The sequence below is a fragment of the Pecten maximus genome, chromosome 1 (assembly GCF_902652985.1).
Source record: "Pecten maximus chromosome 1, xPecMax1.1, whole genome shotgun sequence".
Taxonomy (NCBI): domain Eukaryota; kingdom Metazoa; phylum Mollusca; class Bivalvia; order Pectinida; family Pectinidae; genus Pecten; species Pecten maximus.
In genome coordinates, this window is record NC_047015.1 from 54807946 (window position 1) to 54833129 (window position 25184).

At 36.5% G+C, this 25184-nt stretch overlaps 1 protein-coding gene across 1 annotated transcript in view; it reads right to left on the minus strand.

Annotated features, from left to right (window-relative positions):
• Nucleotides 1-25184, minus strand: part of LOC117338294 (serine/threonine-protein kinase SMG1-like) — a 96291-nt gene that overhangs the window by 33258 nt on the left and 37849 nt on the right. Inside the window, exons 39-48 of the mRNA XM_033899586.1 lie at nt 24570-24789; nt 24003-24173; nt 23304-23435; nt 22656-22750; nt 21392-21490; nt 20942-21092; nt 20435-20536; nt 19740-19840; nt 18468-18621; nt 14255-14374 (exon numbers count right to left, since the gene is read on the minus strand). Coding sequence (XP_033755477.1) covers nt 14255-14374; nt 18468-18621; nt 19740-19840; nt 20435-20536; nt 20942-21092; nt 21392-21490; nt 22656-22750; nt 23304-23435; nt 24003-24173; nt 24570-24789 — 1345 coding nt within the window. The remainder of the gene's footprint in view (nt 1-14254; nt 14375-18467; nt 18622-19739; nt 19841-20434; nt 20537-20941; nt 21093-21391; nt 21491-22655; nt 22751-23303; nt 23436-24002; nt 24174-24569; nt 24790-25184) is intronic.

A 25184-nucleotide genomic window follows, 5' to 3' on the forward strand; every position in this document is an offset into this window, starting at 1 on the left:
GGATAGATTAATTTACGAAAAACAAATAAGATATATCTTCTTTTTTAAAATATATTTCCAGCTTCCTTAGAATATAATTTCCAACATTTTTTTTTTATATCAGATATTTGTGAAATCAGAATGTTTCTTTCGTTTTCAGTCTAATACTGATTTCTGACCTTTTTTTAATTAAAAGTATTTTATTTTTCACTTTTTAACACATTTGTAAGAAATACCACTCATGTTGAAATGCTAATGATAAAACTGATAATATATCAACACCAAAACACGAGGCCCAGGCTCAGGCCTGCATAGCTCACCCGGTTGATTTGACCAAATGTCAAAATTATGTTCATGTTCAATTCATTAAAAGCTTTATTTGTTACTGTCTAACAATGCTATATATGGTTTTGGGGTGAGGATCTCGACTGCTTCAAAGATATAACAAAGAAACAAACTAAGTCCCTAGGGGTGGGAAAGACCAAGAGCCTATTCTTACACCATGAAGGTGTTTATCTTTTCATGTTGAGCAATGCTACAATATGGTTAGGGGGTGAAAATCTCAACGGTTTCAAAAATATAAGAAGCCATTTACAGCAATATGGCCAAATTGCTTCCTTATGCCCCACCCTCAGGCCCCTGGGGAGAGGGTCAGCCCAATCATTTGTATAAATCTAAATCCCAGACAAAGAGAGATGTAACCACTAAAATATCACTATGTCATACATAGCTAAGTCCAAAAGAAGAAGTCGTTAATATCAATATTGCCAAATGGCCTTGCCCCTAAGGGGGAGGTCAGCCCCATCATTTGTATATATGAATGCCAGCCACATAGGGATGCTTCCTATCAAAGGTCAGTGGTTAGGAAGAAGAAGTCAGTTATTGATGCACAGACAACGTGCAGGGGTATGGCATAATCCAACCTTGGTCCTTTAGACCAGGTGAGCTAAAAATATCAAATATCAAGGATTGGTGATGAATTGCTCCAGTGATTTGTGTAAAGAGTGTACTTCATTTTTTGGTTTATACATTGAGACCAAGTTGAGATCTCGTTCAATCTTAATTATTTAATCTTAAAAATAACAAGAAAGAAATCTACAACAAGAGGCCAAGAGGGCCTACATCACTCACCTGTATATTTTAGTAATTATGATTTAAGTTATAAAAGTGTATTTCCTTTTGAACTGCCTCTCCTAACAATGTTTCAAACTACAGGTGGACTAAATCATGTCATTCTTGAAAAAGAAAAAAATATTTGGAACGTTTTTTTTCTATCATTATTTTTTTTTTTCCCTGCTATAATATTATTTCTCCTATTGGGCCCCCTGTCTCATGGGTGTCACATCCTTCATTTATGCAACATTGCTAAATAAATATCCAGACCAAAACTCATCAAAATCCATATAGTTGTTCAGGAATAGTAGCATTTTAAAGCGATTCGCCCTTCGGGCCAGGTGAGCTGGAAAATTGTTAATAATGATATTATTAAAAAGGGCAATAACTGTAAGTTACTATTGAATAATTCCTGTCTTCGAACCTGTCTGAGATCTTTTTGATATCTGACTGCATACAAAGTTTTATCAAACTTGGTTGATATATTGATAAGTTATTGTGTTCACAATGTAATTGTTGACGGACGGACGGACTGACCGTTAAACAAACGGGGAGGAAACCTATAGTCACCCAGATTTCACCGGTAGGGGACTTATAAACCAATGAAAATCGTATTATGACCCAAATCATTTTCAGAATATAATACCATTTTATAAACAGACTTATCCCAAACTCCATACATCATTTTCAATCCTAATACAAATTCGCTGGCATGGCCTAAGAATGACAACATATTAGTTTTATCGATATCTTCACGATTTACTGCCTATTGATTAAGGTACAGAGAAGACCAATAAAAAGATTTCAGCTGAGGTCTGTCACATCGTTTCCTGTAGGTCAGGTGAGAATGGTAATTAATGGGCTTTATACAACACATAAATGCTGTTTTTGATATTGCTAATGGAAGCAATATGTTTCATTGTTATTGGATGTGTAAACCAAACCATTACAGAATAACACCTGACTGTTAAAGTGGCGATATAATTTATTCAATTCTGCACAAAACTGTTTTTTTCTTTTTACATGTTTTCATATAAAATTCTTGGGAAGATTTTTTTTTTCCAAAATGATTTCTTCTGTAGATTCTATCAGTGTTTTTAGGTGGTCTATTTATAAATCTGTATTTCGTTCTCATTTCTTTCCTGTCATTTTTATCAATCATAATTACAGTATCACTTACACATCCATAATCCTAGTTTGTTATTATCATTATTGATCAAACACAACCATTGACTCTGATAACAGAAATTATTCTATCAAGTCACACACTCCAACAAGACGAGAAAATTTATCATGTGATTATTTGAAGACCTTGTTCTAGAGGGAGTCACATGTAGTGATTAAACACTTCTGCCAGGGATCAAATCAGCCCTCGGGAAAACTGATAATGATGGCCTTGTCAGGTGACCTCACAGCATTGTATCCCTAACAGGTCGTCTGTATCTACCGAGATCTAACACGATCGTGTTCCCAACAACAGGTCGTCTATATCTACTGTGACATAACACGATCGTGTTCCTAACAACAGGTCATCTATATCTACTGTGACCTAACACGATCGTGTTCCTAACAACAGGTCGTCTATATCTACTGTGACCTAACACGATCGTGTTCCCAACAACAGGTCGTCTGTATCTACCGTGACATAACACTATCGTGTTCCCAACAACAGGTCATCTATATCTACTGTGACCTAACACGATCGTGTTCCTAACAACAGGTCGTCTATATCTACTGTGACCTAACACGATCGTGTTCCCAACAACAGGTCGTCTATATCTACTGTGACCTAACACGATCGTGTTCCCAACAACAGGTCGTCTATATCTACTGTGACATAACACTATCGTGTTCCTAACAACAGGTCGTCTATATCTACTGTGACCTAACACGATCGTGTTCCTAAAAACAGGTCGTCTATATCTACTGTGACCTAACACGATCGTGTTCCTAACAACAGGATGTCTGTATCTACTGTGACCTAACACGATCGTGTTCCTAACAACAGGTCGTTTGTATCTACCGTGACCTAACACGATCGTGTTCCTAACAACAGGTTGTCTATATCTACCGTGACATAACACGATCGTGTTCCCAACAACAGGTCGTCTGTATCTACTGTGACCTAACACGATCGTGTTCCTAACAACAGGTCGTCTGTATTTACCATGACATAACACGATCGTGTTCCTAAAAACAGGTCGTCTATATCTACCGTGACCTAACACGATCGTGTTCCTAACAACAGGTCGTCTGTATCTACCGTGACCTAACACGATCGTGTTCCTAACAACAGGTTGTCTATATCTACTGTGACCTAACACGATTGTGTTCCTAACAACAGGTCGTCTATATCTACCGTGACCTAACACGATCGTATTCCTAAAAACAGGTCGTCTGTATTTACCATGACATAACACGATCGTGTTCCTAACAACAGGTCGTCTGTATCTACCGTGACATAACACGATCGTGTTCCTAACAACAGGTCGTCTGTATCTACTGTGACCTAACATGATCGTGTTTCTAACAATAGGTCGTCTATATCTACCGTGACATAACACGATCGTGTTCCTAACAATAGGTCGTCTATATCTACCGTGACATAACACGATCGTGTTCCTAACAATAGGTCGTCTATATCTACCGTGACATAACACGATCGTGTTCCTAACAGGTCGTCTGTATCTACCATGACCTTACACGATCCTGTTCCTAACAACAGGTCGTCTGTATCTACTGTGACCTAACATGATCGTGTTTCTAACAACAGGTCGTCTGTATCTACTGTGACCTAACACGATCGTGTTCCTAACAACAGGTCGTCTGTATCTACTGTGACCTAACACGATCGTGTTCCTAACAACAGGTCGTCTGTATCTACTGTGACCTAACACGATCGTGTTCCTAACAGGTCGTCTATATCTACTGTGACATAACACGATCGTGTTCCTTACAACACATCGTCTGTATCTACCGTGACCTAACATGATCTTGTTCCTAACAACAGGTCGTCTGTATCTACTGTGACATAACACGATCGCGTTCCTAACAATAGGTCGTCTATATCTACCGTGACATAACACGATCGTGTTCCTAACAGGTCGTCTGTATCTACCATGACCTTACACGATCCTGTTCCTAACAACAGGTCGTCTATATCTACTGTGACATAACATAATTGTGAATCTGGTCAGCTGTATCGACCAATACCGTTTTGCTTAGCTTGATTTTTCTTGATTGTTTTAGTAGTTTATCATTCCAAAAGACTGTTCTGATAATTAATTCAAACAAAAGATAATGTTTTGTGGCAGTTTCTGATACAGGGACATTTTGTGTCTAGCTAAAACAAACACACAATAAATTGCCAATTACATCTGTATATGAATGACTTTATTACTCAAACAATGTACTGATGTGAAATCACAATAATTTTATTCATTTCATACATTGACCACACTTTACACAACAAATTTACACAAAGATATAAATCAATGAAAAAAGCTTTAAAATTCTTTTGAAAAATGGTTTCCATTTTTGGCCTTGCAGATTTTTTCTTGTAGAAAACTATTGTTAATCCAAAATAACTGATAAAATTGTTGGTCAAGTTTCTTTGATTTTATATTTTTTGATGAATTTACAAAAATTATGGCTCTCAGTAATATATAATTTGCTTATTTTGAGGAAAACATAATATTAATCATTACACTTGTTGAAAATAGGCATCATTGACAAAATCTAAATACCAATGTTTCTAACGTAGCTAGCTCTGTATCATATGGCCAAGTTATCTACAATAGCATATGACCTTGATATTTGATTCAAGAACTGAACACTTGACCTTGACCTCTGACCTCACAATGACAAAAAATCACACCCAAGTACATCTAAGTTGTTTTTAAACTTTTGCAACAAGAGCAAGACATAGATCTAATACCCTGGCTCATTTTAAACTTAATATGTAATCATATGAATGTGTTTCATATTTTGATTTATGAACATAAAAGGTTTCATGTTGGCATTTACAGAATGGTGCTGCAAATGGTTTTGCTGTGGGACTGATTAAGTAGGACAGATCATACCTAATTTGTATTCTTATGGAAAAGAACACTTAATTTATTTTCTCGCACCATATTTAGCAGAAATACTCACAAAAATTGAGTTTTTGTTATGATACAACTTCTCTAGTCTATATAGAAAATGCTGACTCAGCATTGACCACGAGTCTTGTGTAGGCATGTTATGATTTGAAGTTCGACATATTATGACATTATGGTGTAATATTGATATCTAATATAAATAAGTTCAACTAAATGTTACATTACAATAGTTTCTGTTTGATGTAATATTCTAAAAGAGATTAATTAAAAGTGAAAGTAGATACTTGACAAGACTCTTCATTATTACTAGCTATGATGCTTTATGCTAGCATTCCCCCCCCCCCCCCCCCACACACACACACGCCCTACAACGACAAGGTGGGAACATTAAACAGTAACAGAATTAGAATGTAGCATTAAATATGATAACAAGAGGCCCATGGGCCTTAACGGTCACCTGAAATTTGAAATATTTCAGTTAATTTAATTGACCATTTTTAGCCCCGCCCATCAGCCCCTAGGGGTCAGTCAGGGCCAACATGTGCATACCCTCAAACTGCCATCCCAAGCTGATAATGTTAACCAAATTAGAATGAATTCCAATAGAAATCAAACATATTATAGTCAAAAATGTGATTTCCCTATATAAACTATAGTAAAGTTTACCCCCTCCCCAGGGGGAAACTTGAGACCCCAGGGTCATGAAATTCACAATTTTAGTAAAGCACCTGAAGACCCTTCCAACTATGAAGAGTATTTGATTCCACCTTATTTCGGTCTTGAGAAGAAGATTTTTGAAATTTCAGTCAATTTGGCCCTTTTTAGCCCTGCCCATCAGCCCCTGGGGGTCAGTCAGGGCCAACATGTGCATGCCATCAAACTGTTATCCCATGCTGACAATGTTTACCAAATTAGAAAGAATTCCAATAGAAATGAAACAAGAGGCCCAGGGGCCTTAACGGTCATCTGACTCTAAATTAAAACCCTTATATTATTGTAGTATGCATTCTCTGTAGCAAGTATATAGTGGCACTGTTGGCCATGGTGGCCATCTTGGATATCTGACCGACCCAATAAATAATAACACTTGGTCTGGACAATCTAAGGATCATTTCTGGTAAGTTAGAGCTGAATCCCACCAGTGGAATTTGAGAAGAAGTTTGAAATAGGTGTTGTTCAGGAAAACCATGATTGCGCAATCATGTTACAAAATGGCCGCCATTGCTGCCATGCCAAAGTTTTTACAAGGCCGAAAAAATAGCAACACTTTGTTGGCACTCCTTCCTTAACATCCTCACCAATTTCAAGCTCAATGGCACCAGTGGAACTGGAGAAGAAGTTTAAAATGTGTTTTTTAAGATGGCGGATATGGCGGCCATCTTGCATTTCAGACCAATCTAAAAAATAACAACACTTGGTCGTGATCATCTCAGGAACATTTCAGGCAAGTTTCAGCCCAACAGCAATGGTGGAACTTGAGAAGAAGTTTAAAATGTGTTTTCAAAATGGCGGCTATGGAGGCCATCTTGGATTTCGGACCGACCCGAAAAATAACAACACTTGCTCGGGATCATATCAGGATCATTTCAGGCAAGTTTCAGCTCAATAGCACTGCTGGAACTTGGGAAGAAGTTTAAAATGTGTTTTTCAAGATGGCGCCTATGGCGGCCATCTTGGATTTCGGACCGACCCGAAAAATAACAACACTTGGTCGGGATCATCTCAGGATCATTTCTGGCAAGTTTCAGCCCAACAGCCCTGGTGGAACTTGAGAAGAAGTTTAAAATAAGTTTTTCAAGATGGCGGCTATGGCGGCCATCTTGGATTTCGGACGGACCCGAAAAATAACAACACTTGGTCGGGATCATATCAGGATCATTTCAGGCCAGTTTCAGCTCAATAGCACTGGTGGAACCTGAGAAGAAGTTTAAAATGTTTTTTACAAGATGGCGGCTATGGCGGCCATCTTGGATTTTGGACCGACCCGAAAAATAACAACACTTGGTCGGGATCATATCAGGATCATTTCAGGCAAGTTTCAGCTCAATAGCACTGGTGGAACTTGAGAAGAAGTTTAAAATGTGTTTTTTCAAGATGGCGGCTATGGCGGCCATCTTGGATTTCAGACCGACCCGAAAAATAACAACACTTGGTCGGGATCATCTCAGGATCATTTCTGGCAAGTTTCAGCCCAACAGCCCTGGTGGAACTTGAGAAGAAGTTTAAAATAAGTTTTTCAAGATGGCGGCTATGGCGGCCATCTTGGATTTCGGACGGACCCAAAAAATAACAACACTTGGTCGGGATCATATCTGGATCATTTCAGGCCAGTTTCAGCTCAATAGCACTGGTGGAACCTGAAAAGAAGTTTAAAATGTGTTTTTCAAGATGGCGGCTATGGCGGCCATCTTGGATTTTGGACCGACCCGAAAAATAACAACACTTGGTCGGGATCATCTCAGGATCATTTCAGGCAAGTTTCAGCTCAAAAGCACTGGTGGAACTTGAGAAGAAGTTTAAAATGTGTTGTTCAAGATGGCGGCTATGGTGGCCATCTTGGATTTTGGACCGACCCGAAAAATAACAACACTTGGTCGGGATCATATCAGGATCATTTCAGGCAAGTTTCATCTCAATAGCACTGGTGGAACTTGAGAAGAAGTTTAAAATGTGTTTTTCAAGATGGTGGCTATGGCGGCCATCTTGGATTTCGGACCGACCCGAAAAATAACAACACTTGGTTGGGATCATCTCAGGATCATTTCAGGCAAGTTTCAGCTCAATAGCACTGGTGGAACCTGAGAAGAAGTTTAAAATGTGTTTTTCAAGATGGCGGCTATGGTGGCCATCTTGGATTTTGGACTGACCCGAAAAATAACAACACTTGGTCGGGATCATCTCAGGATCATTTCTGGCAAGTTTCAGCCCAACAGCACTGGTGGAACTTGAGAAGAAGTTTAAAATGTGTTTTCAAAATGGCGGCTATGGCGGCCATCTTGGATTTCGGACTGACCCGAAAAATAACAACACTTGGTCAGGACCATCTCACGATCATTTCAGGCAAGTTTCAGCTTAATCCCACTGGTGGAACTTGAGAAGAAGATTGAAATGTGAAAAGTTTACGGACGGCGGACGGCGCACGGCGCACGGCGGACGGCGGACGACGACGGACGAAGCATGATGGCTATAGGTCATCCTGACCCTTCGGGTCAGATGACCTAACAAATAAAAGTCAAAAATGTGATTTCCCTATATAAACTATTAAGTAAAGTTTACCCCCTCCCCAGGGGCAAACGTGAGACCCCAGGGTCATGAAATTCACAATTTTAGTAAAGCACCTTAAGACCCTTCCAACTATAAAGAGTATTTGATTTTACCTTATTTTAGTCTTGAGAAGAAGATTTTTGAAATTTCAGTCAATTTGGCCATTTTTAGCCCCGCCCATTAGCCCCTGGGGGTCAGCCAGGGCCAACATGTGCATGCCATCAAACTGTCATCCCATGCTGACAATGTTTACCAAATTAGAATGAATTCCAATAGAAATAAAACAAATAAAAGTCAAAAATGTGATTTCCCAATATAAACTATAGTAAAGTTTACCCCCTCCCCAGGGGCAAACGTGAGATCCCTGGGTCATGAAATTCACAATTTTGGTAAAACACCTTAAGATCCTTCCATCTATGAAGAGTGTTTGATTCCACCATATCTGAGAGTAGTGAAGAAGATTTTTGAAGTTTTAGTCAATTTGACCCTTTTTAGCCACGCCCCTCAGGCCCCTGGGGGGTGGGGACCATATAATTTACAATTTTGGTTGACCTTTAGCCATAGAAGCTTCCTGCCAAATTTCATGGAATTTGGTTTAGGGGTTTTGGAGTCGAAAATGTAAATTGTTTACGGACGCACGACGATGGACAAAAGGGGATTAGAATAGGTCACTTGACTTTGTCTCAGGTGACCTAAAAAAACAACTAAAATACATGAAAATAACAAAAATAACATCAATAAGTTGTATACATTTACATGTTGTTGAACAATGAGACTTTGGTATTGTGCTTTCAGATCATGACAGACATTCTCTGTTGAATAAAAATCAATGTGGGTCATTATCATGATATGATGAATGCGTTTCCAATCATAAAAACAGTTATAATGCTTTTATTTCACTTACATATTGTCTCTTTATAAAGTACCAGAATCAATAATGTTGAATCTCATAAACATATCGGTCACGTTTTGTCTTTTCCTCTGAAGAGAAGCTTTATTTCCTGTTAAATGTTATTTTTCTCTTCCAAACAATGCAATGTTTAAAACACAAAGAATCTGTACTAATTTATGAACTAGGTCGTAACATTTGTATGAAGTACCAATCCATTGTGATCAAGGCCGGAATTTTTACAGCACAAAATCTCATGGAACGATTTCCTGTACTCTTTATTCTTCCAAACATAAATAACTGGATTTGATGTAGAATTCGCAATTCCAAGAAAAACAGCAAAATTTCCAGCAACGGCCTGATCTATAGAGAAATTAAAAACCTGCAAAATCTGGATAACACAGAATGGCAGCCACGCCAGTGTGAATGACAACACAACCAGGGCCATCACTTGAGCTAGCTTTGAATCACGATGTACCTGTAAGGCATTGGGTACAACAATTTCTTCAGCACGAATCCTCTGATGATGGTACCATGCAACAAGAAAGATTTTAATGTAAATGATGAACATGACGATGGAAAGAAAAATTGTGTGTACCGCAAAGAAGAATCGGTAGGCACTGGATAAGACTAGCTCATACAGGCAGAATGGTGCCTGGGACCATGTGTTTAGTCCGAAGAATGGCATGCTGGTCAGGATGGTGGAGTAGATCCATGACGAAATAATAAGAATGTATGAAGTCTTGTCCGACATAATGTTATGATACTGGAGCGGCATGACTATAGCAATAAACCTGTCCATTACGGTACACACCAGCGAAACCAAGGATGTTGTTGACGCGAAGTTTACAGACTGGAAACGCATCAAGCAAACATATTTCTCCTTTTCCATTTCAGGGTAAAAGAAGAATGCAATTTGAAACGGCAGTATAAATCCTAGCAGAAGGTCACTGACAGCAAGATTGGAAACAAATTTACCGCTGATGGTCTGAAGGTGACGGGTCTTCTTGTACGCAATAAGTACCAGGGTGTTGCCACTGATGATGAGGACCATGATGATTACTTGAAATGTGACCATCACCTTGGCTACTGTGTTGGGACTTCCCTCATCCATCCGTATCCTGTCATTTCCTGTGCTATTGTTCATTCTCGTTACCTTGACTACCAATGACCAGATATGATATGGTTGACAAAACATGTAGTATACAGCCTTATATGAAGTCAAATTTGTAGAAGTATCCAAATACAAAGATATGACTAAATATGGAGAAGTGTCCAAATATGGAGAAATGTCCATATATGGAGCAGTGTCCAGATATGGAGAATGTCAATATATGGAAAAGTGTCCAGATATGGAGAAATGTCCATAAATGGAGCAGTGTCCAAATATGTAGAAGTATCCAAATACAGAGATATGAAGAGGTGTCCATATATGGAAAAATGTCAAAATGTAATGAGGTGTCCAAATATGTAGAAGTATCTAAATACAGAAATATGACTAAATATGGTGTCTTAAGATGATGTTATCAAATTATCTTTAAGTGATCAGGTATAGAGAGGTCACAGAATATGGACCTTTTCATTCTCCAGTAGTAGAAAAACTCCTTCGGTGCACATTAACGGCAATCTTTTTTTTCAGTTCCTTCATAGTTCACATATAAGGAATTGATGTCTGTCTCAGAACAGATATTCAGTATTTTCGAATAGATTAATGAAATAACAAAGAGTTCAGTCATTACCGCCATCTGGGAAGTCACAATTACGATAAAAAGCAATATCTGTCCAAGTACATTTTTATGTATATGATGTTGACTATCGGGACAGGTTGACAGGATAACAGGTTTAACCGTTTTACTGTTTCAATGGCTTACAGACTCTTTATTGTTATCACTAAACTTCTTTCAGTCTTGTCTACAGTTCCCTGGGTTACTTTCTTTTGTCTTAACTTCATTTCCCTCAGTCTTAACTTTCCTTTTTTTCATCTGAATTTCATTTTATTTAGTCTTAACTCCACTTATTTCCGCTTAGTTTGACTTCTCCTTGTCTTAGCATTGCTCTCTGTAGTCTTAATTTCACGTTCTTCAGTCTTCACTTTTCCATTTTAACATTCCATTTTCTTTATCTGAATATTTCACTTTCTTCAGTCTTAATATTTCACCTTAATATTTCATTTTCTTTATCTGAATATTTCACTTTCTTAAGTCTTAATATTTCACTTTCTTCGGTCTTAATTTTTCACTTTCTTCAGTCTTAATATTTCACTTTAAATATTTCACTTTCTTCAGTCTTAATATTTCACTTTCTTCAGACTTAATGTTTCACTTTAAATATTTCACTTTCTTAAGTGTTAATTTCACTTTCTTCAGTCTTAATATTTTTACTTTATTCAGACTCAATATTTCACTTTAAATATTTCACTTTCTTCAGTCTTAATTTTCACTTTCTTCAGTCTTAATTTTTCACTTTCTTTAGTCTTAATATCTCACTTTAAATATTTCACTTTCTTCAGTCTTAATATTTCATTTTAAATATTTCACTTTCTTCAGCCTTAATTTCACTTTCTTTGGTATCAATATTTCACTTTATATATTTCAATTTCGTCAGTCTTCATTCAATTTTTGATTAAATGATTAATACATATGGTATGTAATCCTAGCCATCCAAGTAAACATGTGGATATATCAGTACATCATCCTCAACATCACATACTGTTTATCAGTTCTTGGATTGTAAGGTATCTGATTAGCTGAACCCTGACAAATATCACAGGAATGAATTTGTCAGATTGTAGAACTATATACCCATAACACAGCGCTGACCATGTTTCTGTGTTTGGGCTCTGATAGGACGACTAACCTATCCATCAAACCTAGCTAGACATTTCCTGGAGGAGGATCATTCTGCTAACAAGTTAAGGTGGGCAGGCCTTCACAGTTATGCTGTGTTAGGTCAGCCAGATAAATTCCTGTCATCTGTAATTTTGTTTTGTGTGCAACAAGAGAACCATTCCAGACTTTCCACTGCAGCAATCAGTCACAAAAACTTGCTGTGAAATTGAGAGTGGATGGGTGATTTAGAGGTCCTTTTACCTAATTATCAGTTTAATTAATATATAGCTATTGAATCCATATGTATTCAGGTGATATATCTAATGCTATAATAAAAAAAAAAAAAAACACTTTTTATTTTATCTTACAAACAAGAGGCCCAGAGGGCCTTCGCTCACCTTGATATTCCAATGATTGTGGCAAATCACTGTCTTTTAAGATATATTAATACTCTTTCCAGTTTGGGATCTGCCTCTCAGCACCACAAAATGCAGTCACTATCTTTTAACTAACATTTAGCTTTCTTGTCCCAAAGATTTAAAGCAAACAAGCATTCGGTGAGTATTGCTAAACCAATACATGTCCCCTACCGGTGCCCCCAAGTTAAAACTTAAGCCAAATTTGAGTAAAAAAGTTTATAGCCACAACTGAAACATGATCATTTTATGAAAATAAGTTCATTCCAAACAATGTGTAAATTCAACTCTATTGGGGTGAATAAACAATGTTTCCTGCCCATAAAAGATATTCAGGTATTCTTTTGATATGTCTACTATACAGAGTAAAAGAATCTAAAGTGAATTTAAATTGAAATGTGTAATAACAGCCTTGGATTGAAATATAAACATAATTCTGCATAGCACAGCATAGTAGTACACTGATGTTATTCCAAAAGAATCTCACATCAGTGAAGCATTCAATACAGAGAAAACAGTTAAGTCCATATTATAGAAAAAAATTCCAAAAATGAAAATATTTTTTTTTCATTTTCAACTGTACAAAATTAATGCCACACACCCAAAGAACCTCTATGCAAAGAATCAGCATCCTAATACCATTATTAAGTGAATGGTGTGCCACTATAAAACTTTAACCAAAACTTTAACCTCAATACAGCAATAACAGTTTAGTTCATAATATGGCAAAAATTTCAAAAAAAAAAGAAAATACTTTTTTCCTTTTTAACTGTACTAAAGTAATGCCACACACCCAAAGAACCTCTATGCAAAGAATCAGCATCATTATACCATTATTAAGTGAATGTTGTGCCATCATAAAACTTTAACCAAAACTTTAACCTGAAGAATACAGAGAAAAAAGTTAAGTTCATAATATGGCAAAAATTTCAAAAAATGAAAAATAATGTTTTCACTTTTAACCATACAAAAGTAATGCCACACACCCAAAGAACCTCTATGCAAAGAATCAGCATCCTTATACCATTATTAAGTGAATAGTGTACCATTATAAAACTTTAACCAAAAGTTTAACCGGACAGACGCAGGCAAAACCTATAGTCACCGGTAGGGGACTAACAAGCATACTTGGAATTGATAAAGCAATACATTTCCCCTACCAGTCATAGCTTACAATAGTAACAGTGACATTGTCCCCAAAACCCGGAATCTCAAACTTCCTTTATCATTATGTGAAATTTGATAAAAATCCCTCAGGAATGAAGCTGCTAGAGTGGTGAAAAACTTTGGTGTTATGTACCAATTAAAGTAATAAGATTTCAGGTGATTCCAGTATTTTTCGTGATACGGTCAATATCAAGTTTAGTTTACCTGATGAAATCCGGTGAGTTTGTCATACTAACATAATGTACATGTAACACGCATGGAAAGAGTTACAGTAAAATTAAACATATTAAACACATCATTCGTCAAATATGAGTGATAATCATTGCTTAGTTCTAGAGATTTTTTTAATATACCAATTCCAGACAAATTTTGATACCAGGTTTTTGCAATACCATGGTAACATCTTGAACTGATTCACTGAAATTTAAACACATAATGTATCTGCATTTTCAAAACTGCTAAAATGAGTTGAAAAAACTTTTTACAGCATATAAATACCTCAATTCCTGTCACTCCGAGAGCCATCTCAATGTTTTGAGTCATCCTGAAAGGCACTTTCTCTGGGACTCGTAAGCCTTTCCCCTTCTCAAAACAAACGTTGTAGTCAATGTGAACCACCTACAATAGACAATATCTATTATATATAAAGATTCAGTCTGATTCAGCTGTGTATGATGGGATATTTTACCACAAGCAACTAAATCACTAAATGCTAGTGGAACTTTATCATTTGTGGTCAAATATGACAGCGATTAAGTAAATATGACTTTATCATGATTTTAGGAGAATGAATTATTTGGACTTTACTGACATCTGGGGACATGATCATTTTGTCGGATTAGACAGTGTGCTGGCAAACCTCTCTTTACTGACACCTGTCTTTAACGACACGCAGTGTACATGATCATTTTGTCAGATTAGACAGTATGATGGTAAACCTGTCTTTACAGACTTCCAGAGGACATGGTCATTTAGTCAGACAGTGTGTCAATAAACCTGTCTTTACCGACATCCAGGGGACACGGTCAATTTGTCAGACAGTGTGTCAATAAACCTGTCTTTACCGACATCCAGGGGACACGGTCAATTTGTCAGACAGTGTGTCAATAAACCTGTCTTTACCGACATCCAGGGGACACGGTCATTTTGTCTGACAGTGTGTCAATAAACCTGTCTTTACAGACATCCAGGAGACACGGTCAATTTGTCAGATTAGACAGTATGCTGGTAAACCTGTCTTAACTGACACCTGTCTTTAACGACACCCAGTGTACATGATCATTTCGTCAGATTAGACAGTATGCTGATAAACCTGTCTTTACCGACATCCAAAAGAAATGGTCATTTTGTCGGATTAGACAGTGTGTCAATAAACCTGTCTTTACTGACATCCAGGGGACATGGTCATTTTGTCAGATTAGACAGTATGCTGATAAACCTGTCTTTACAGACATCCAGGGGACACGGTCATTTTGTCAGACAGTAGTGTCAATAAACCTGTCTTTACAGACATCCAGGGGACACAGTCATTTTGTAAGGTAGGCCAAACCAGGGTGAGATTTGGTTTTTCAGTCAGTGTTAATGCCATGAAAATGATTCAATCCAATAAAAACATATTGCACGATAACTATTACAGATGGTAAAAGAAGAAAATACAAGTAACTCAATCAGAAGCCGTTTACTGTCTTACAGAACAAAAAAAGTATTTTTCTTGAGATACCTTTGTAATTTGAGACTAATACATATTGATTATTTCAAAAATCTTCAGACAATCTGTTAATTACTTTGACATTCACAAAGATACTGTGCATCTCTAGATCTCATATGGCTTTGAATGAAAACCTACAGCATTGTGGAAACATGAGCTCTGGAGTGGTTGTTCAAAAAAGTCAATGATATAACCAAATACGGCAGGCCAATTATCGCTCAACATCAAAATTATCAACATCATTTATTCAGCTGGTATACATTTCACCAATATTACCACAATCATGAAACAAAGCTATATATTACAGAGGGTACCTAATCATTGATATATCAGGGACATATAGGTAATTCTCGTGTCTGTCAATAATATTATCTGCTATTTGAAATGTATCCTCTACTTTTCTAAGCTCTGTTTATTAGGGATAAGCAGTTAATTTGTACCCTGTACCCACCATATTGTATCTACGGCTTCTAAACATGACATTGTTAATAACTAGTCTGACTAGCAGAAATGAGCGACTGGATTTTTTATTATTTTATTATTTCCTAGCCTTATGCCTTAATGTCTCCATTATTGTCTTTAAAAAAGCAAATGTTAAAAAAAAAAACCAAAAAAAAATCTGAAAAAATTATTTAAAAAAAAACACAAAAAAAAACAAAAAAACAATGTCCCCTACTGGCCCCCATTAAAAATAGTTATAGTGACCTTGACCGAAAATCCTTGAAACTCTTACTTGTCCAAAACATTAAAGTTCTTTACACTTATCATTGTGTAAAGTTTTATCAAAATCCTTCAAGGGATGAAGTCTCCAGAGCAGTAACAATTTTTAGTGCTATGCACGTACATATGTAAAAGATGGACATGTACAGCGAGGAATGCTATAGATCCTCCAGTTTCACCAGTAGGGAATTGATAAATTAATCATTAATCCAATACACATCTACTGTTTATAATTCCTGAGTTTAGATCTTCACTGAATTCAACTTGTCAAAGGATTTTTCACTAATATCAAAGGCCTCGACCATAGCTCTATAACTGAAATTCACCTCAACCTAACAATCTCGCAATTTGATGCTGTCCGAGTAATAACTTGTGTGAAGTTTCAACAAAATCCCTGCAGGAAAGAAGCTGCTAGATCACTGATATATAAATTATCTATAATAATAACAGTGACCTTGACCTTGACCTTGACCCAATAGTCCCGATACTCAAACATGTCAGAGATAGTATAGTCCTTTGTATTTATGAGAAATTTGATTAAAATCCCATATAGAATGAAGCCGCTTATGTGCTGACAATGGATTTTAATAATAACAGTGACCTTGAGTTTGACTCGACAACCCTGAAGCTCGTGTGAGATATAATCATCCTTTGTATTCGTGATCACAGAGACATATCCTAACCTTATAAGTCATCTATACTCGTGCCTGTCAGTAATATTATCGGTTATTTAAAATGTATCCTCTACTTTTCTAAAATCTGTGTAATGGGGACATAATTAGCAGTTAATTTGCATCCTGTATCCGCCATATTGTATCTACGGCTTCTAAACAAGACATCATTAATAACTAGTCTGACTCGCAGTAATGAGGGACTAGAAACTGCAACGCCTCGTTATTCATGTAACAGTCAGTTGCGCGTGCTGTCTAAACATAAAAACATAAAAAGATGTTTTCCGTTTCCTTGCCTTACACATTAAATTAAAGAATTTCTTGCGAGAGCTTACATTACATTATACATATAATTTCTGTGACAGCTATGTGATTTGTGATTCTTTACAAATTATTGAGGCTGGGACCTTTTTCTCAATATTAAGTAATATTCGTCTCCAATATATTCTCTGAAAAGGCAAATATGAAATGGTGACATTGACCTTGACATGACAACCCTGAAGCAAAAACCTGTCAGAGATATCATGATTCTAAATGGTCCTTTAATTGGTATTTGTGTGAAGTTTGATCAAAATCAAGATTGATGATGAAGGGTTTTCTAAAAATAGTAACAATGACCTTGACATTGATCCTACAATCCTGAAACTCTTACTTATCCATGATATTACGGTCTTTTATATTTATGTGAAGTTTGAATAAAATCCCTCAAATAAATGAAGCCACTAGAGTGCTGACAAAGGATTTTCTAAAAATAGTAACAGTGACCTTGAACTTGACCAGATAACCTGAAACCCAAGGACCATGAATGAAACCCAGGGGCCATGAAATGAACAATCTTTATAAAACACCTTAAAACCATTCCATCCATAGAGAGTATTTGATTCTACCATATCTGGGTTTTCAGAAGATTTTTTGAAATTTTAGTCAATTTGACTTTTTTGGCCCTGCCCACAAGTCCCTGGTGGTCAGCAAGGGTCAATATGTGCACACATCAGATTTTATCCAAGAATTTTATTTGCTTTGTCGACAATATTGTTTCTCCTGTAATAAAAATCAAGTGTGCACAAACTGATGATCATACACAAATTACAATAGTGCAATTAAGAATTTTCCTGTTCCTCCTTAATTAAAAATATCTCTCAAAACACACAAACATATCATTGGCTGTTTTGTATTCAGTCATGAAAATCGTTATCAAAAGCCAGAATAGAAAGAAATGTATGCATAAGGTCAATAGTTTGATGTCTCAGTGGCAAAGGAAAGTTGATTGATGACATCGCATATTATAATTCTAATGACTGATTTATATTTGACAAGCATATGTCAAGAAATTAATTTGGTCTTCTGTAGTAGACATTTATTGTTTTGTTAAAATGTTTGCTGCTTTACCAAAAATTTTAACAAAAACATATGTTACCTTCTTGGAATGGACCATATCTTCTCTTCATTGAATTAATTTTTTTATTGTATCTATTTTTCATAATTTCATTATATCTTTGGAACCAGTAAAAAAAGAATCCCTGAAATTAAGTAATTCTACACTATATAATAAACAAGCTTGAAATCACATTACAAACAACAACAAATTTTACACAAAAGTCTGTTTACTGACCTCGCCAGTAGCTAAGTCGACCAACACGTTGTCGAGATGTCGATCTCCGAGTCCGATGATGTACCCAATCATGGACATCACAGCAGTAGAGCGGGCATACGTTTGGGTAACGTGCCACCATTCATTGGATCCGGTACTGTGGCACCATAGTTCACTGTAACCAAGCAACAGGTTTATTATCTTATATGCTGTGACTAGGGCCCTTATGGCAGGGTTGGGTGGGACGGGGCAGGGCAGTAACTTATTTATGCAAGGTCTCTCTACTCCCAGAATGGCAGACCTGGAAATAGGAAGCTCTTTGCGAAGAATCTCGAGAGAAACTGTCGAGTCACAGAATCTGTATTTATTTCATTATCAATGTACATCTCTGGTTCAAACAGTTCAACTGTTAAAAAAACTTTATTCAGAACTAAAATCAAATCTATAAATGAAATTTGTCCATATTTGTCCCATAGCAAGAACATATTCTCATTGAATATTTTCTTCTGATTAGAAATTACTTTTTTCCAGCCTCCAAGAACACACTACATGGATCTATCTTGCACACAGTGGAGGCTTTAAATGATCATAGCTGTTGATAGGATGTTAAACAATACACAGGGGAGGTCTTAAATGATCATAGCTGTTGATAGGACGTTAAACAATACACAGGGGAGGTCTTAAATGACTATAGCTGTTGATAGGACGTTAAACAATACACAGGGGAGGTCTTAAATGACTATAGCTGTTGATAGGATGTTAAATAATTCACAGGGGAGGCTTAAATGACTTAAATGACCATAGCTGTTGATAGGACGTTAAACAATACACAGGGGAGGCCATCCTTAAATGACTATAGCTGTTGATAGGATGTTAAACAATACATCGGGGAGGCCTCAAATGATCATAACTGTTGATAGGATGTTAAATAATTCACAGGGGAGGCTTAAATGACTATAGCTGTTGATAGGACGTTAAACAATACACAGGGGAGATTTAAATGATCATAACTGTTGATAGGATGTTAAATAATTCACAGGGGAGGCTTAAATGACCATAGCTGTTGATAGGATGTTAAATAATTCACAGGGGAGGTTTAAATGATCGTACCTGTTGATAGGATGTTAAATAATTCACAGGGGAGGTTTAAATGATCGTACCTGTTGATAGGATGTTAAACATCATTATCATAAACCTCTGTAGGAGGATAATGAGAAATTAAAGGAGGAAGTAGAATGGCGGAAACTCAAGTAAAATATCTGATCAGCATCAGAGAATCTTTGAGATACTTACCGTGCGAGTAAATCCCCCGGGGTCTCCTCCTTCAGTTCCTGTAGAACAGTCCTTAGGACTGTTAGTGGCCACTCCTTCCTGTTTTCAAGGTTGGTTACTCCCTGTAGGTGAGAAAATAAGATTATCACAAACTTGCTATAATAAATTTACCTTCTGATAAGTCAAAGGGGGGTATAAACTTTAATCAATGTATGGGATAATTACAGAACTATCAAGCTATATTGTTAATGTTCTTAACATGAAGGGCTGATTTCCAGACATAAGCATATTGCTGGACAAATTCAGTTAATTTTTTTCATCATTTTCAATGATTATAAAATTTCCATTTCAATCTTGTTCTTATCTTCAAAACATTTAGTTTGTTTTGTTTAACGTCCTATTAACAGCCAGGGTCATTTAAGGACGTGCCAGGTTTTTGAGGTGGAGGAAAGCTGGAGTACCCAGAGAAAAACCACCGGCCTACGGTCAGTACCTGGCAACTGCTTCACAAAGGTTTCGAACCCAAAGGTGGAGGGCTAGTGATAAAGTGTCAGGACACCTTAACCACTTGGCCACCGGGGCCCCCTATTTCTCAAAACAACACCTAACAATAGTTAAGTAATACAGAATAATACAGAATAATACAGAATAAAGGAGAAAGTCTAGGAATAAAAGGTTAAGACAAACATGTGCTGAATTGTAAATTAGAGGAATACCTTGTCCCTAAGAGCAGGCGTGAGTTTGTTGTAGAAGATGTCGCTGGGTCGAGCTATGCTTGGTTGTGCATTAGCCTGAGTTGAACTGCTAACGCTGCTCGACTGTGAAGAAAAAGTGATATAGTCTTGTCTTAGGTCGTGTACATTTTCAATAACAAGAGGAAAACACTTCGTCAAAGTAATACAAACAGTGTATGTTTGTGAAAAACACCAGAATAAAAATATCTGTGTTCATTTTTTTATCAAAACCATCTGAATTGGAACAAATATTTCACTATATTAAGTCTTTTTTTTTGTGATCAAATATCAAAGTAAGGGGACGTCCAAGATGGCAGATATCCAGCTACACAATAATGCCCCTTCCCCACTTTTTGTCTACCTTCTCCACCAGGGAAGGGGAGAGTATATTTGCAGCAACATACATTATCTCGAACATTTTCATTATAATATTAAACATTCATCCATCATCTGTATTTTTCCTGTTGGTTCTACAGGAGCGACACCAACCTTAGCAGCTTGAGCCAGAGCATCCCTCTGTTGCCAGCGCTTGTAGAGACCAAAAAGAGGCGAGGCTCCATCAACCCACTGTATAAGTCCGGAGCGTGGACCCAGCGGAGTCACGGAGTAGTGGCGAGCCCGATACAGCTGTTGGTCACCACTGTAAGTAAAATGTGTCAATTTGCCTTTTAGAAATCATCTGTTCAACCATCACGCTATGTTACTCTGTAATATTCCTTAAACTCTCAGACTGGTACACTGAAGTTCAAATTGATTCACAATTCTTCGAAGCACTGAATCTAGGTCATACTTCAAAACTTTTAAATCTTAATTTTCAATGTAAATTTTAGCCTTCATTCAATTTTTTTAAACTAGCCTTCATCAGATTTTTATTTTTGTTTTAAACTTAAACCTTTTGATTGTTTAAGCTGATTAAGGAGAGAGTATAGTGTTACATACTTTGAAGCACTGGCAAACATGTTGTTGACAATACTGAGAAACTGCATGATCCTCTCGTCAAGATGGAGATCCTCTAGACCTTTGAACAGGTACGGGTACCTGAAATAAAGAGATAAAATTATTCAGTCTGATAAATCTCTGATTTAAATCCATAACAAAAGAGCACATTGGTCCAAATCATGTAGACATCAAGGTTAAAGTAGTGTAAAAGAATTATCCTTTTTATTGTGTATTAATTAGTGACTGAAAATAAAATTTCTATATTCTAGTAAATATCAGTATAAAAGCTTGACATGGACCATAAAAACATCATGAATTTCAGTGTCCAGCAGAAAAGTTGTTAGGAGCACAGCCAGGAGAAGAAAAGTATCTAGGTATTAGGCCAAGGACCAATAGATTTGGTCTGTGGCCAAGTTAATATTAGTGATTACTTGCCTGATTTTTTACCTTTTCCTCAGAGTGATTTTATATTCTCCTATTAAATTCAGTTTAATTGGACAACAAATACTACTATTAAATTCAGTTTAATTGGACAACTATGTTTCTCCTCTTGACAAGTACTAATTGAATCCAAACTTGGCAGAAGAACTAATGATGCTGAATTTTTTTCCTGCCCTGGGTGTAACATACTTCTCTGAATTTCATGTATAACCTCCCAATATATAGTTTATAGAAACCCCCCAATCTTATTGCCACAGGTCAAAGCTGTTATGATGATGAGTCTATTTCTGTTAAGATACTTTTGAGCAATTTATTTTTTTTAAGTCTTTTTTAATCATGTCAAGTTCTTATTTGAAAATTAAATATTGAAAATAACCAGATTTTTTTAAATTATGAGATTGCAATGCCCAATCAAGATTTTGACATTTCTAACAGTGTTTTGAATTTCCTACATCACCTCCTACTCATCAACACTTCAACTCTTAGCATGGTATTACTGACAATTCTTGGAAGGACATAATAGCCACATGATATAGCTTAATTCATTGTTTTGGCTCAACTCCAGACCTGCCAACCTTTCAAATTCAAAAATAGTAATTTGGCCCATTTTTTAGCAAAAAAGAGTAATTCTTAACAATTCTTGCCAAATCTATTGCATCAAAAAGAGTAATTTGCTACTATTTCGAGAGAAAAAAGAGTAACGACCACCACAAAATAGTAAAGATTACTATAAAATAGTAGTAGTTGGCAGGTCTGCAACTCTAACTATAAATTTGAATTGTAAGATGCTAACATCTTATTCGTCTCTTTCACAATCACTTACTTTTTGCCATCAGATCCTATGAAGACAAGTTTCTTCGGTTTAGTCTTGGTAGGAAGGATCTGCAGAGTGTTGGAGACCGATTCTATAGTAACCACCTGGTAAAGAAAGAAGAAATGTTTCAAACCTCCAGAAACTTTACTGTATTGTGTGTTCAACCTCGTTAGAAACATTTCTCACTAAGGTAGGTTATTTTGATAATCATTTCTATAAATAGTAACAAAGACTATGAACTGTGATAGGATAGAAGCGTCACGTTTCAACGTACTTGTATCGAAATGAGCTACAAGGATAAAATTCTAAAATGTTCATAACTAAACAAGAAAAAGTGCCATTGTCAGTACGTATAAAATTGTACAACCACACATATGGCAACATATTTTAGCTAGTCTCACACATAGATATTAGAGACCATAATTCTTATTTTGAAATAACAATGCTAGAAACCTTTATCTCTGATTTTATTTACATATCGTAATAAAGGTTCTTCCACTCAAAGATAATCAAATAGTGGTACCAGTATCGTGATGTGCATCAAAGCGCGACAGCTCCAGTAAGTAGTTCACCAAACTATACACATACAATTACAAGACCAGTAAAACAGATATTTAGGTATTCCATCTTGACTACTACCTAAAGAAGAAGACCTACCCTTCCTGACGTGCCTAAACCAGGCATGGCAATGACCGTGTTTTTCAGAGAGGCCAGTTTTGGACTGATCTTTTCCATCCTAAGGATGAGGCTGCTACGTTTCTGAGCCCTCTGTTGCAAACTTGAATGTAGCTGAAAACACAAATATCACATTATACGAACAACATCATTTATATTCCAAAACATGAACAGTTCTGCAACTGCAAAACTGCAATAGTAACTGCAAATTTGATTTCTTAATAGTCTGAATGTTGTTTGGACACTTAAATTTTACAAAGAGTCGAGTCAATTTGAAAGCTTTACTGACCTCTATTAGTAAACTTGACATTTTGAAATTATTTTCATGAAATAAAATAATAGCTGAGTGTGTGATTTTGCATATGGATTTGTCATTTGTAACAGTGTTGATCAAGAAATTCCCCAAGAAAAATTTAGTAGAAATAAGTTATTTCTTATCAATTAAGTACCTGTGTACTAAATTTAACAGTATTTTGAATGACTAGTTATAGCTTTGGTATCCAAGGGTTTGATAAAGAAGAGTTGGAAAAAAGGCCTTAGGTGAATTAGATGAAAACACATCTGTATCAAACGAAAATAATTTATCTATTAGTATTTCTTATGTTTAAATATTATGATGAACATCATGCTTTTTAAATTTTTGAAGTACCAATTTAAATTGTTGACAAAAGCATGGCTTACCTGTTTGAAGTGTTGCCAGCTACTGTTGGGGTGACTAGGATTGGTCGGGTTCCGAAGCTTCTCCATGGCGGCGTTGATGAGTTTACCATACGTGTCATGGAACCACTCCTCATGTGGTGTCTCCGGAGTCTCACTGGTAATCTCCTGTAGTTTCTCCATGGTATAGAGTGTCTGGAAACATCACCAACAAACCTAGTTATCAGGCTCTCGCTATACACTGAATTTAGTACCGAATACAATTTAACTCTTTCAGTACCGTTGTCGACTATAGTCGACATAAAATGTGCTCCCTCTTCCCCGTGGTCGACTATAGTCGACATAATTTCAAGCTCCCTCTTCCCCACTGTCGACTACTATAGTCGACAGGCTAAGTTGACGTTATTAAAGTGTTGATTTGTTGAAAACATCAACCGACATATTCAATTATCCAATGCAATGAATTATAAAATGCGTTCAAAACTTTTGAAACAAATATTTTTGTTGATTAATTCGTTTTGATTTCATTTGTGTTACGTGTATTTCTGTTAGAGTAATAATAATAATAATACTAAATATCATAATATTTACCGGCTTCATAATAGTCCTGTGCTTTTCCTTTATGATGGCCAATTTCTCATCTTTGGTCAGCGAGCTGTTGGCCATGACCTTCTTCACCTCGGCATCAAGCTGGCTGAGTTTCCGTGAGACGTCCTGATGTTGTTGGTTAAGTGTACCAAGCCAGAGTTCATCCCAGAGTAGAGTGATGCGTCGCAGCTCCTGTACGAGTTGTTTTACTTCACCTATCATCCTACAAACCAGGAAAATTTGATATTGATTCATCCTGAAGACCATTATTGTTAACATCCTCCATCATAAAACATCCTTAGGGCTATTCCATTAAAATATCTACCTGGCCCCAGAACTCCACAATAAATCACTTCTATCCATGGTTGGATTTCCTTCCTTTTACTTCTATGTAATTTATTAAATAAATTCTATAGGTGTAACCCTTAACCAAACCTGGAGTCCTGGGGTGGGGTAGATGTTTTAACAGTTAACAGTTTGCCTGAATTGGAATCATGATTGACTGGGAATGGGATGAACATAGGTAACACAATACGCCCTTCTATAAATGGCAGCGACAAAAAAGTGTTAAAATTTAGTCATACTGCATAGCTGCTGGGCATGGCAGGCAAAGAGTTT